Source organism: Temnothorax longispinosus, chromosome 1 (genome assembly GCF_030848805.1).
Source record: "Temnothorax longispinosus isolate EJ_2023e chromosome 1, Tlon_JGU_v1, whole genome shotgun sequence".
Taxonomy (NCBI): Eukaryota; Metazoa; Arthropoda; class Insecta; order Hymenoptera; family Formicidae; genus Temnothorax; species Temnothorax longispinosus.
The window spans coordinates 12949423-12963619 of NC_092358.1; the positions used below are offsets into that span (position 1 = coordinate 12949423).

The 14197-nt window shown below is 54.1% G+C and overlaps 2 protein-coding genes across 2 annotated transcripts; both read left to right on the forward strand.

Moving 5' to 3' along the window:
- Nucleotides 1-1418: 1418 nt before the first annotated feature.
- On the forward strand, nucleotides 1419-5282 carry LOC139821094 (uncharacterized). Its single transcript, XM_071791862.1, has 2 exons — nucleotides 1419-2578; nucleotides 2705-5282. The coding sequence occupies exons 1-2, from the start codon at nucleotides 1419-1421 to the stop codon at nucleotides 5280-5282; spliced, it is 3738 nt and encodes a 1245-aa protein (XP_071647963.1).
- A 6149-nt stretch (nucleotides 5283-11431) lies between these two features.
- Nucleotides 11432-12730, forward strand: LOC139821284 (uncharacterized). Its single transcript, XM_071792213.1, has one exon. It carries the CDS (start codon nucleotides 11432-11434, stop codon nucleotides 12728-12730), a length of 1299 nt encoding a protein of 432 aa, XP_071648314.1.
- Nucleotides 12731-14197: the final 1467 nt, after the last annotated feature.

Consider the following 14197-nt stretch of genomic DNA (forward strand, 5'->3'; position numbering starts at 1 on the left):
GCGTCGCGGTCGCTCTCGTCGTTTCCTAATTTGGTCTCGTCTCGCGGTTTTCCCTCCTTTTGTCTCGCGGTTTTCCCGCCCATCCCCGACGCGACGCGTCGAGAGATCGAGCGAGACGACTCGTCTCTTCGTTCGCGATAATTTTCATTCACCTCGCGTTCGACCTGTAATTCACGATTCGCGATAATTTATGTAACGCGCGTTCGAATTCGGCGTCGCGGTCGCTCTCGTCGTTTCCTCCTTTTTGTTTTTTCTTTTATTTTTCGTCGGAGGATGTCGCGAGCGGTTGTCGTCATTCCGGGAAAATCGCGTCCGGCAGGGGTACGTCTTCCGTTGAGACGACGAACGGGGAAGTATAAATTGAACGGGCGCGCGAACGGCGCGGCAAACGGTTTTTTTTCTACGAGGATTCTAGAGCGCGGTCGAGAGTTAATATATTTGTAAAGAAAATACGGTATGGGAACGGACGGACGCTATTGCTCGTCGATGGTGCGTTTGCTTCGCGGCAGAGAAGTCGGATTTCGAAACGTACTCGCTGGCACTGACACGTGGTGTCCCAAGCATTCTAGATCGCATATCAGTAAAAACGAACGCAGGTGGTGTCCCAAGAATTTCAAATTGCATATCGGTAGAACCGAACACATTTGGAGGGCTTTGGACTCATACGTTAAAACATGTTGGTGTATGGTTCGCGGCAGCGTCCGTAACGTTTACGACGAAGTATTGACGCACGAGTTCTGTTTACAGTGTGGAGGGAATTGTAAAATAGGTTTGTGGGATACTTATGATTACACCGAAACATTAATGTGGGAGGATTCAAGATGGAGATCTTTTTACTTTGATATAGACGTCAGCGGTGCGAATGTAGCGTCGGCGATACGTCCCAGCCGGAACGCCGACGTCTGTAGACGTCCAATTGATATCTTATAGAAGCTGATTCGACATCTATCGACATCTATAGACGTTGAAAAGACGCTAGCATTCCGGCTGGGGTACTCGCGAATGAACGATCGCCGTTATCCGTCGTCCGAGGAATCGGACGACGAATGGCGCTGTCGCGAGCCCATGCCTAAGTTTTCGTCCGATTCGGACAACGAATCGGCGAGAGTCGAAACACCGTTGTCGAGTGCGCGCGCGTCGGTGGCGAAAGAGGACGCGCGATGGAATCTGGCTACCCATCATCTGCGTAGGGAAATCGGAGCGCGAATCGATCGCGAGCGAAAGTGGATAGAGACGACGGTGGCGAACTCCGTCAGGGCGAACGATTATATGCGTCGCCTGCCGCTCAAGTATTATGTCTATCACGAGTCGGTGTACGGAGGAAAGAGCAGGATATATCGGAATCAAACCGCCTGGTCTCGTCGTCTTTTCGACCGAGTGAAGTTCAACGTTCCCGAGGGTGAACCTTTCTGGACGCGATGCGGAAAGAGTGCGACGAGTTGCTCGCCGCGGACGTCCGCGACGCGGACGGGTACCGCGCGTGGAGACGGCGATGCGACGAGTGTCTCCGACTCCTGCGGGAGCAGTGTCGAGTCAAACGCTTCGGGAAGCGAGGAAACACGGGAGCCGTGAGCGCTCTGGTGGCTCTGATAGCGCGATTGGAAGGTACGAGGGAGGATCTGCGTCAACGATTCGAACGCGCCGTAGGTGCCGGCTTGGACGGAGGGGAAGGTGGTAGCGGCGGCAGCAGCGACAGAGGTTTCTCGTGGATCGAGATCGACGCGGCGTTCCAACGTCGCGTGCTGACCGGCGCCGTGACGAACTCGACGTACATCGAGCCCGCGCGATTTCTCGACGACGCGAAGGGCACCGTGCTCGAAAAGGTGCGGGATAATATGACCGAACACGGGTGTCTGAAGGTAAACGTCATATTCAACGGGGAATTCGTAGCGGACGTTAAGACCGACGTGAAGAGTATCGCTACGCGAAACGAACAGCTTCTCCCAGGGTCCGATCTGTGCGAGTGGTACGATAAGCACGTGCGCGACGCGATTCTAACGCGGTTGGAAGAATTTCAGGAACGCGACAGCAGATGGGCGTTGTCGCGAATATTGAACCTAATCGTGAACGTGAACAAGTGTAATCCCATGCGCGTGGGATGTTGGATGAAAATACCGCTGGGTATAAGACTTAAAAAGACGGTGGTCAACGTGCCGTCGGAGAACGACACGTGTTTCGCGCGCGCGGTGGTCGCGGCTCTGTACCCCGTCAAGCGCAACGCGGAACGACACGGCTCGTATCCCGATTACGCGACGGTGCTGAATCTCGACGGGATCGATTTTCCCATAGATCTAAAAAAGATCGGAAAATTCGAACGTCAGAACGACGTATCGATCAACGTGTTTGCAACTCGGGAAGGAATTGAAAAGAAAGCTAAGTTCGGCCGGGGCGCCGACCACAACTCGATCGTGCCTCTGCGGTTGACCGACGATAAGCGGGACAGGCACGTAAATCTGCTGTATCTGCGCGATACGCTGCGCGGCGTCAACAGGGGCCATTTCGCCTGGATAAAGAATCTGTCGCGATTGGTGAATTCGCAATTGACCGCGAAACGGTGCGCGAAGCACGTTTGCGATCGGTAGGTAAAAGAAATGAAAATGAAATAAAATGAAATGAAAAAAAAAACACGAAGAACAAGGAAAAGACGAGGCGTTATTTTTTTTTTACATACGCACAGTAATCGCTCGCACGTTATTTTTCGCAGATGTCTACACTATTTCTATACGCGCGACAAGTTGGCCGCCCACAGCGTCGACTGCGGTCGAATGAACGACTGCGCCGTCGTTCTCCCGAACGAGAGCGACAAGTGGCTGTCTTTCGACAATCACGACAGAAAGGAGCGACTTCCCTTCGTAGTGTACGCGGATCTGGAGTGTCTTCTCGAACGACGGGAGAGGGAAAACGTCGAGGGGGGCCCGAGAACGGAAAGATACGCTTATCAGCGTCACGTACCGTTCAGCGTGGGCTACTATCTGTGCTGCACCTACGACGATACCGCGTCCGCGTACAGATATCGTCGCGGCGAGGATTGCGTTTCGTGGTTCGTGAACGAGCTTCGCGTTCTCGCGCGTCGCGTTAAGAATAAATTTTTCACCAATGTAGCGATGGTGGAACTTACGGAGGACGAGAAAAGCGAATTTCTGCTCGCGACTCATTGTCACGTGTGCGAGAAACCGTTCCAACCGGAGAACAATCGCGTGCGGGATCACTGTCACCTAACCGGACGCTACAGAGGTCCGGCGCATTCTCGTTGCAATCTGAATTATAGAAACGTTTACGTGATTCCCGTGTTCTTTCACAATTTGTCGGGTTACGACGCGCACTTCGTCGTCGAGAAAATCGCGAACGATTTCGAGGGCGGGGTCGATCTGCTGCCGCTCACGAAGGAAAGCTACATATCTTTCTCGAAGACCGTTAAGGAGACGCAGACGGACGGGAAATGGGATCGGTACGTGAAGCTTCGATTCGTGGACTCGTATAAATTTTTAGCGGCGAGTATCGAAACTCTGGCGTCCTATCTGAACAGGGACAAGCTGAGAATCACGCGTTCGGAGTACGCGGATTTGAGCGCGGAGGATCTCGATCTGCTCACTCGCAAGGGTGTGTTTCCGTACGAGTACGTCGACGGTGCGGACAAACTGCGGGATACCGAGCTTCCGCCGCGCGAGGCCTTTTACAGCTCCCTGACCGACGAGACCGCGAGCGAGAGCGACTACGAACACGCGACGAAGGTCTGGCGACGTTTTCGCGTGCGTGATCTCGGCGAGTACAGCGATCTGTATCTCAAGACCGACGTGCTTCTTCTGGCGGATATATTTGAAAATTTTCGGGACGCGTGTTCGGCGAGTTACGGGCTCGATCCCGCGCATTACTACACGTTGCCGGGGTACACGTGGGACGCCATGCTCAGGTACACCGGCGTGCGTTTCGAGTTGCTCACCGACATCGACATGGTGCTGTTCGTGGAACGCGGAATACGCGGCGGCCTCAGTCAATGTTCGCTCAGGTACGCGCGAGCCAACAACAGGCACGACTCGTCCCAGCCCACTACGTATCTCATGTATTACGACGTGAACAATCTGTACGGCTGGGCTATGAGCGAATCGTTGCCCTACGCGAATTTCCAGTGGCTCGACGATCCTGAGAAATTCGACGCGACGACCGTGCCGACGGACAGCGACGTCGGTTACATTTTGGAGGTGGATCTCGAGTACCCGCGAGACCTGCACGACGCCCACGCGGATCTGCCGTTGTGCCCGACGCGCGACAAACCGCCCGGCAAGCGACAGGAAAAACTGCTCGCCACTCTCTACGACAAATCGCGCTACGTGACGCACTATCGAAACCTGCAGCAATGTCTGCGACTAGGTATGCGTCTGACGCGCGTTCGTCGCGTTCTACGATTCGCCCAGTCGCCGTGGCTTCGCGTCTACATCGAGCTGAACACCGCGCTTAGGACGCGCGCGAGCAACGAGTTCGAACGGAATTTGTACAAACTGATGAACAACGCCGTCTTCGGCAAGACTATGGAGAACGTGCGCGATCACGTGGACGTGCGTCTCGTGACGCGATGGGACGGGAGATACGGCGCGGAGGCGTTGATCGCTAAGCCGAACTTTCACAGCAGGAGCGTCTTTTCGGAGAATCTGGTGGCGATCGAGCTGCGAAGGCTCGAGGTAAAATTCAACAAGCCGATCTACGTGGGTATGTCTATTCTCGAGATATCCAAGACGCGTCTCTACGAGTTTCACTACGACTACATGGTGCCGCTCTATCGCGACCGTTGTCGAATTGCCTACACGGATACGGACAGTCTGATCTATTCGCTGGAGTGCGAAGACGCGTACGAGGGTATGAAACGCGACGTGCACAGGTTCGACACGAGCGATTACGCGGAGAACAACGCGCACGGTATGCCGCGCGTCAACAAGAAGGTGCCAGGTTTGATGAAGGACGAGAACAACGGCGCGATCATGACGGAGTTCGTGGGCCTCAGAGCGAAGATGTACACTTACAAGGTACTCGGACGCGACGACACCAGGAGAATAAAGGGCGTCAAGAGAAACGTAGTCGCGAAGAGGATCACGTTCGAGGATTACGTGGAGTGCCTGCGGAACGCGCGCGAGCTGAAGACGCACCAGTCGTGCATACGCTCGACGCTGCACGAGGTTAACACCGTGTCGGAGCAAAAACTAGCCCTCAGTCCGCACGACGACAAGCGATACGTGACGTCGAACGGCGAGGAGACGCTTCCGTGGGGACATTACAAAATACCGTTGTAAAAAAAAGGGGTGAAACAATATTGTACGCTTTAAAAATTGTTTTATCGTAAAAATCAACAACACGTAAGAAACAAATCGACGAATGTGTAAACTTTTATTGACAATAAAGTAAGCGTTGTCTACTAATGTCTAAGTATTTCTTTCTTTTTACAACACAGACGCCTTATCTATCCACGAATTGTGCGAACTGTCCATTCCCAACCACTTCACGAACGCTCGATTGCCGCGCTTGCGCAGAACTTTTTCCACGAGATAAACGTCGGGATTGGAGACGCGCAGCAACTCGTGTTCGTAGAATCCTCCGGCTATCGCTTCTTCGCGAACGTCTTTCAGCAGATATGTAACGGGATTAGTCCTTTGTATTTTGGCTATTCGAAAGATCTCGGTGATCCAATTGGGAGTGTAGCCTTTTTCGAAGATCGTTTTGAATTTGCTCACGCGCACCGGATCGCCGACTCGAAATTTCGCCGGCGCGGCTATCTTCGCGCGACCGTACACCGTGCGCAGCAGTTTTTCGGCGACGGTGGGCGTCACGTCCGCCGGACGCATTCGGATCGTTCTGTGTTTGCGACGATTGTAATTCGACAAGAGGCGCGGCAGCGAGTCTATCCATCTGTACGATCCCTGGAGCGTGAAGAGTTTCCACATGTCGTTTTTCAGCGTGCGATTGAATCTCTCCACCACCGACGCTTTCATCACCGAATACGTGGAATAGTGATTCACCTCGCGCTCGTCGAGGATTTTGCGCACGTCGGCGTTGTAGAATTCCTTTCCTTTGTCCGTTTGCAGATTCCTGGGGTGTCGCGCGTCCTCGCGAAAGATCTTTCGGAGAGCCGTCGCCTCCTTTCCGCCTTTGCTCTTGAGCGGGATCGCCCAGGCGTACTTGCTCAACACATCGATGACCGTCAGAATGTAATTGTGGCCCGCGTTCGCGCGCGAATAGGGACGCATCTCGACCACGTCGGCCTGCCACAGGTCGTCGTAACCGCGCACCACGACGCGGCGGCGAGGAAAATTTTTTCGCGCCGGCGCGTGCAATTCTTCGACGAGTCTACGTTTTTCCACGCTTATTTTGTTTGATAATCTTCAAAACGGTCTTGATCGCGATGATTTCAACCTCGTGCCTATCCGCGGTATTCTTCACGGTAACGAACTCCTCTTTAAATTCTTTTATCGCGTCGCTCAAAGTCTTTCCGAGTTCCGCGATCGCTCCCTCGACGAACCTCTTGTTGGCCGCGTCGGCGCCGATCTCCGGCACGGCCACTCTTCGTATCTTGCGCTCCTTCGCGTCGTAAAAATCCTCGCTCATGAAGAGCGCGTTGTTGCGCGCGTAATTGCGCAGGGACTCGATCGAGGAGCGCAATCTCACCGCGGACGCACCGTCGACTCCGTCGCCGCTGCCCCGATTCGTCAGAGACATGCCGAATTTGTTCACGGACATCGCGCTGGCGGGCGCGCGACTCGCACTGACGTCGCGACCGACGCGACCGATCAATTTATGACGAAGCCGGCCTCGCGAAGTTCCTCGATTATCGACAGGATTTCGTTGTCGTGAGCATCGTTGCCGGCCCGACGAGAGGCGTCCAGCAGTCGAAGTCTATCGACCAGCTCGTTGGGATCGTCCCAGTGAACGTAATCGATAGCGTTGTCGGTCAGTCGCATGGCCGACGGTAGCCCGGCACCCTTCGTAGTTCCAACTCTGAGAGACAAATTTACGAGCGGCGCTATTATATTTTTGTACTTCGGTCCCTTGTTGCCCTTGACGGGATTGTCGGCTTTGCCGCCGCGTTTGTGAGCGCTGGTGGAAAAAAGTATGCTCCTGTACGTTATTTTGTCCTTCTCTGTGTAGATTTTAGGGTCGGGTTTTCCCATGAAGATCAACTCGTACAGGCCGCGCGTGCCTTTGTACGGTACACCGTCGATGACCATTGTGTCATCCGGTTTCAGCTTGAATCGCTTGTTTCCCAGCATCGCGCCTTTCTCGCCGAAATGCACTCCGTAAACGGTGTCGAGCTCCTTGTTTTTGTCGCCGCCCAGAAGAGCGCCCAAGTATTCCCGCCCCAACGGTCCTAGTTTGCTAGTCAGAACGTCGCGACTTTCCGCCGTACTCAAAGATTTCCCGGCGGACGTCTCCAATGTGGGAGGCGGAGTTGTCGTCTCCGATACGATCTCGCGTTCTCTGGGTAAAAATTGGACCAAATCGTCGCGGATCGGCGTGGAGCTCATTGCGGTCGTCGTCGTCGCGGGAGCCGAACTCAGCCGTGCCGGACGCGACTCTCCTTTTTCCGCCGTCGCGGTTGTCCCGATTGGCGCGAATACGTCGTCGTCCTCCCAGTAATCGCGCTCCAGGTCGGCGCCAGCGTCGTCGTCGTCGTCGCCGTTTTCGCTGTCCTTCTTCGCTCTCTTCGTCGCTTTCATCTTTTTCGGGAACGCAAAGCCAGCGTCGTCGTCGTCGTCGATTTTGCCCGGTCCTTTACCTCTGCGTTCCATGTCATCGGCGAGCCGTTTCAGAGGTTTGACGATAGGCTCGTACCTCTTTTCCAGAGCGATCTCGCTCTCCATTTTTCCGGCCCTGAGAGCGGCGTACTTTCTGCGAATCGAGGCACGCGTCTTGGCTATTTCTCGCGCGGTTCTCTCCTCCGCGATCGCGCTCATACTCGCGTCGTTCGACGAGGCGCACTGATCGACCCTACAGCACGGCGAAATCGTGGAAGCCCCGTCTGTACCGTCCGCCTCGCAACGCGCTGTCCTTGTCTATCACGGCGAAACCGTAGGTGCGCCGCCAACACTCGCGACAGAAGGCGCGAAATTCGTCGTACGACATGTCGATGTTCACGTGATCGTCGTACACGTGTCGCAGATTGGTGCCGTCCTGCCTGAACAGGATCAGCAGATTTGCGTTGTCGCGCACGAGATGTTTCGGTATCTTGGCGTACGTCTGACAGAGATAGAAGCAATCGATATTCGAATGTCGACCCATAGAAAAGTACTCCCTCATTCTGTCTTGCTTGTCGCAGGCCACGTCGTCGAAGATGAAAACCGAGTCGGGAAGCGCCTCGTCGGGCGGAACGACGTCTCGATTGTCGGAAAACGCGTGATAGCCGATCTCGTCTATAGGCTCGAACAATCGTTCGAGATATCGATACTTCGGTTGTTGCAGAGATTTCGAGTACACGTATACGTTCTCGAAACGGAGACCGTGCGGTTGTTCTAGCAGGCTCAGCAGAACGTTTGTCTTACCGCAATTGGAGGGACCGCAAATGATGCAACGGACGACGTTCGGAAGGAGAGGACCGTGCCGGCGCGATTCTCCGTTTCCTCTCTCGGTCGCGACCGACCCCGCCGACGTTTTGCGATCCAGATTTGAGACTCCTAACGTCGCCGTCTGTCGCACGAATCGCATGTTTGCCTTCTCTCTCTTTCTCCCTCGAGTTTTTTCGCTCGGTTCGTTTGCGATGAGTCTCTCGATCGCTGGAAAAAAAGAGGGGGAAGCGCGGACGTCATTTCGTTTCGTCACGCGTGCGCAAACGCCTCGCGCGCGGGTATAAGTAGCGCGAGCGTGTTGCCGTATCCGTAGAAAAAAAAATTTATTGTTCGCGCGCATCGGTGAGATGTCTCACAGTGGTGTGTTTCCCATACTGGTGGACGGTTACGAAATTCTCAATCTAACGGTGGAAGAGTTGCAATATATTCCGAAGGTCCTTCTATTGCGTCAATTTGGGAGATACGTGCACCTGTTGTGGGACCGTTTGCCGGAACATATACAAGCGGATCCCGAGGTGCAGAGATATCGCCCGTGCATGCGACACTACAATCGTCCGTGGCAGCGAACACACATAGACGGTCCACCGCCGCTCATCAAGGACTGCCACGAGTGCAATCGCTTTCGCCCTGTGAACGGTGTATCTTCGATTTCCCGTTCGAATTAAGAAGAAGCGAATGCTCCTCGCGCAACCGCGACCGAATGCGCGGCATCGGTCTGACCAATCGCGCGATAAACGCTCTTCCCTTCGAACTGCACATACCCGGTTATCAGTTCTGCGGGCCCGGTACGCGTCTAGCGAAGAGACTAGCGCGCGGTGAAGAAGGCATCAATCCGTTGGACGCGGCGTGTCGGGAGCACGACGTCGCGTATTCGCGAAGCGGCGAGCTCGCCGAGCGACACGTCGCCAATCGACGGCTCGCCGAGAGGGCGCGCGAGCGCGTCACCGCGAAGGATTCCACGGCCGGTGAGAAACTCGCCGCGGCGGCCGTATGGGCGGCTATGAAGACGAAGACGAAGCTGGGCATGGGTATGGAACGCAAAAGGAAAACGAGAAAAGGAACGGGATTGAGGAGAAGCGCGAAGACGAGAAGGAAGAAGCGGAGGATACTTCCGACGGCGAAACGCGGCGGCTTCTTGCCCTTTCTACCGATGTTGGGCGCTCTCGGTTCCTTGATCGGTGGCGCGGCCAGCGTGGCCAAAGCGGTGAGCGCTAACAAAGCGGCGCAAAAACAGATCGACGAATTGCAGCGACACAATCGCGCGATGGAGGGTCGCGGGTTGTACCTCGCGCCGTATAAGAAGCGCGGAAGTGGCGCGAGGAGAGTCGGCAAAAAAAAACCTCGCGTAAAAAAGCAAGGTTAGCGCGTCTACCTCCGTACGGCGTCACGACCGACGAACAGCTCGATCGAGCGGCGCGTCGCCTGCGCGTGCCGTTCTTCCGCGGGGTGTTCATGCGCGACGCTCTGCCGACGAGGGTGCGACGCGCGGAGTGCGGCATCGTGAATCTCGACGACGCGGTGGGCCCGGGCACGCATTGGGTCGCTTACGCGAAAAAAAGGGAACTCGGCGATCTACTTCGATGCGTTTGGAAATCTCCGCCCGCCGAGGGATCTCGCGCGGTATCTCGGCGACGGTGGCGACGAGAGCGCGATCGTGACATACAATCGTCGCGCGTTCCAGACATTCGATCAGAGAATTTGCGGACAGCTGTGCCTGCGATTTCTTCGCGAGATCGATTGGGGGGGGGGGCGGGCGGACGATCGACGTTCTCCCGCAATGTCGCTGACGCTCACGTTGACCGGGACCGGCAGCGTTCTCACGGTGAGTCACTTTCCCGCTTTGGATCTGAACGACGGCGAATACGAGCTGGGTTTGGCGACTTTTGAGACGTACAATTCGATACCGAACGTTACGTCCGCGAACAATCGCTTCTACTACGGCAAGGACGACCGGAGAATCGTCGTTCCGGAAGGTTCGTACGAGCTGCGAGCCGTGAGCAGATATCTGCGCGCCGCTATTCTCCATCGCGAACGTCGCGCCCGCGAGAGAGACAAAATTAAGGAGAAAGGAGGAAAACCACGAACCGACGACGCTGGACGGGTAAAAGAAAAAACCGAACGGAGAAGGACGAAACCGACGACGAGATTTATCGCGCATACGTGGACGAAGACGACGACGACGATGACAACGATGGCGACGGTTATGACATATACGGGGACGACGACGGTGGCGACAGAGTGCTCCATCTTCGCGCCAACGAGAATACCATGAGAAGCGAGATAAAGTGCGCCTACCGAGTGAATTCTCGAGCGATCGTATCCTAAAACCGAACAAATGGTACGTTTCCGACGGACCCGTTGACGTCATGAGCGTGAACATAATTCGCATCAAGTGCAGTATCACCGCGGGAGCGTACAGCAACGGACGCTCGGTGCACGCGATACACGAATTCGCGCCGAAAGTTCCACCGGGATATAAACTGTCGGAGACTCCGACGCAGATCATTTACCTCCCGATCGTCGCGCGAAACGTCACCGATATCACGGTGCGAGTCGTGGATCAGAAAGATCGGCTGATCGACTTTCGCGGCGAGGAGATAACGATCAGATTGCACGTACGTCGTCGTCACGGTTAGTGTGTGTGCGCGTATCCCTGAAAAAAGAGAGAGCGAGAGGAGGGATGCTCGTTCTGAACGGATCTAGCGCGAATTGTACGAACGAGCGAGCTAGCTCGTTCTGCGACGAGATCAGAAGCGTTGGAAAGAGAAGAGGCGGAGGAGGGGGACCCGTTCTCAGCAACGCCAACGTCAGATTCCTACGATCGCTGGGTCTCGCCGTGAGAAACGCGTCACCGTCGAGCCGTTTCTACCTCGAGAGGAAAAATCATGGCCGACATCCTGAGTATCGGCGGTGAGCCGATCTTCGACGAGCGCATCATCGGAATCGAGACTCACACGTATAACCCGTACGTCAACACAACGTTCGGACACAACGACGAGATACGAATACCCATACAACAGCAGGATCTGTATACACTGCCGTGCGACAGTTTTCTGTACGTCGAGGGACGACTCAACGACGACGGCGCGACGAATGAGGAACAATACGCGAAATTAGTCAACAACTGCGTCGCGTTTATGTTCGACGAAATTCGATACGAGCTCGACAGCGTGGAGATCGACCGGTGTAGAAACGTCGGCATAACCAGCACGATAAAGAACTACGTGTCGCTGACCGTCGAACGAGCCAGAAAACTGCAGAACGCTGGATGGAGTTATCCGACGAGCGAATCGAATCTGAACAACGCGTCCCATCAATTCAACTTTTGCGTACCTTTGAATATTCTTTTGGGTTTCTGCGAGGACTACAGACGCGTGGTGATAAACGCGCGACACGAGCTTATCCTGATACGCTCTCGTAGCGACCACAACTGCGTCGTAGATCCGAAGAAGACCGTGCCGAGAGATCCGGCCAAGGATCCTAAAATTACGTTGTTGAAAGTGCAATGGCGTATGCCTCACGTGGCGCTGAACGACGTGACTAAATTATCGCTGTTGCGAACGTTGGAGAGCGGACGATTTCTGAGCGCGGGCTTTCGCTCTTGGGATCTGTACGAATTTCCCCTGCTGCAAAGCACGACCAAGCATTCGTGGGCAGTGAAAGCCGCGCCGCAATTGGAGAAGCCGCGATACGTCATATTCGCGCTGCAGACCGGACGGCGAAACGAATTCGCGGGCGACGCCTCGAGGTTCGATCATTGCGCGCTCGCTAACGTGAAATTGTATCTCAACTCGGAATTCTATCCCTACGACGACGTAAATGTGGATTTCGAGAGCGACAAGTTCGCCGTGCTGTACGAGATGTACGCGAAATTTCGAGGAGCGTATTACGGGAACGATCGCGACGACGCGCTCTTTTCCCCGCGCGAATTCGCGCGGGTAGCTCCGCTCGCGGTGATCGATTGTTCCCGTCAAAACGAATCGGTGAAGAGCGCCACCGTGGACGTGCGCATCGAGTTCAAAAACAAGGAAAACGTTCCGCCGAAAACCACGCTCCAAAACCACCACAGCTTTTTGTCTCATCGTTCACGATCGAGTCATCGAGTACAGTCCGCTGACCAACGTAGTGCGCAAAATTATCTAACGGAAATTGAAGTTGTGGAAATACTTTATCCGGGAAACTGAAAATGCGATTGCGAGAATACCTCATCTGGGAAACGGACAAATATGGTTATGAGGTTATTTTTATCCCGGAAACGAGGAATATATAAATTCGCGGGTTTCTTCTATCGTTTCTCAGTCTGCTCGGAACGAGCAACTTGAAACGAACGTCTGTTCTTTAATTTTTTTCCCAACGCGCGCCGACGCAATGGCGACAGCGGCGACGACGACGATCTTCGTCGACCTGCAAGGATTCACGGTGGGCGACAGATTCATCGCGAAGGAGGTGGCCGTGTTGCGAAGCGAGACACGCGTGCTCGCGCATCACGTGTTTCACGCACCGATGAGTTGGAATCTGTTGACGAGCTCCGAGAAAGCGAGAGCCAGTTAGTTGATAGCGAACCATCACGGTCTTTGTTGGGAGGACGGCGACACGGACTATCGCCAGGCAAAGACGATCATTCGACGCGCGGTGCGCGACAACCTGGACAAGATGCGTGAGACGGAGGAGACGCCCAACGCGCGAATCTACGTGAAAAGTCTCGAGAAGAAGAAATGGCTGCAGGAGATTCTCGGCGACGTCGACGCGACGATCGTGAGCGTCGACGCGGAATACGAGGACGTTGATCGGTTGGAGTCTTTTCGCACCGATCGCGCGTTTCGCTGCCGGCGTCACCAACGGTGCTGCGCCATGGAGAACGTGATGAAGTTGCGCGATTGGTGGATCGAGCGACGCGAATGTTTCGCCAGCATCGACTCCGCGAATTGAAATACTTTATAAATTTGTGTAAAAAAAAACGTTATATATTACTGGTTTAATATAATTTCATTTTTTTTAACGTATTAATCGTTTTATCTTATTGCGTTGCTCGTTTTTTTTTATTTCGTATATATTGTGTTTAATCGTTTATTTTTACTCCATTGTATCATATATATCCTTCTATCTATATTTTATCGAATAAAGATCGACGTAAAATCTATGAGAAACGGTGTTCCTCTTTTCGCATACCACCTCCGTATTTATATACGTATACATTATATGCTACCGAGCGCGCGAAAATGGCCGGTCGCGGCAGCGCGTAACAATGGCCAGTCGCGGGTACGCGACAAACAGAGAAACGGCAAGCGAAAGCGAGAGCGCGATACGGGGGTGGGGCTCCAGCGCGAGATGCGGTTAGGAACGCAAGCGAGCGAGCGAGCGAGCGAGCGATAACGCCGAGCGTCAGATCGAGTGCGGAAGCGAGCGGTGAAGAAAACGCGATATCGTTAAAACATTTATTTTCACTGTTAATATTTATTTGTAATGCAATATTATATAGCATATTATACATAAACTTCTGTCATTTAATAAAATTTTTTCAATATATCGTATTTCACATTTTTTTCGCATTTTTTTCACATTGGGAGACCCAACATACGGGGACGGGGACATCGTCGTTGACGGTCACTGTTTCTTGGCTGTTCAGGTTCGGAGAATCCCCCCCCTCGTCG

Bases quoted from the DNA above. Each gene is read 5' to 3' on its own strand.
- LOC139821094 (XM_071791862.1), top strand. From the start codon at position 1,419: ATGCGGAAAGAGTGCGACGAGTTGCTCGCCGCGGACGTCCGCGACGCG. The intron at 2,579-2,704 runs GTAGGTAAAAGA...TATTTTTCGCAG, and splicing joins GCGAAGCACGTTTGCGATCG to ATGTCTACACTATTTCTATA.
- LOC139821284 (XM_071792213.1), top strand. From the start codon at position 11,432: ATGGCCGACATCCTGAGTATCGGCGGTGAGCCGATCTTCGACGAGCGC.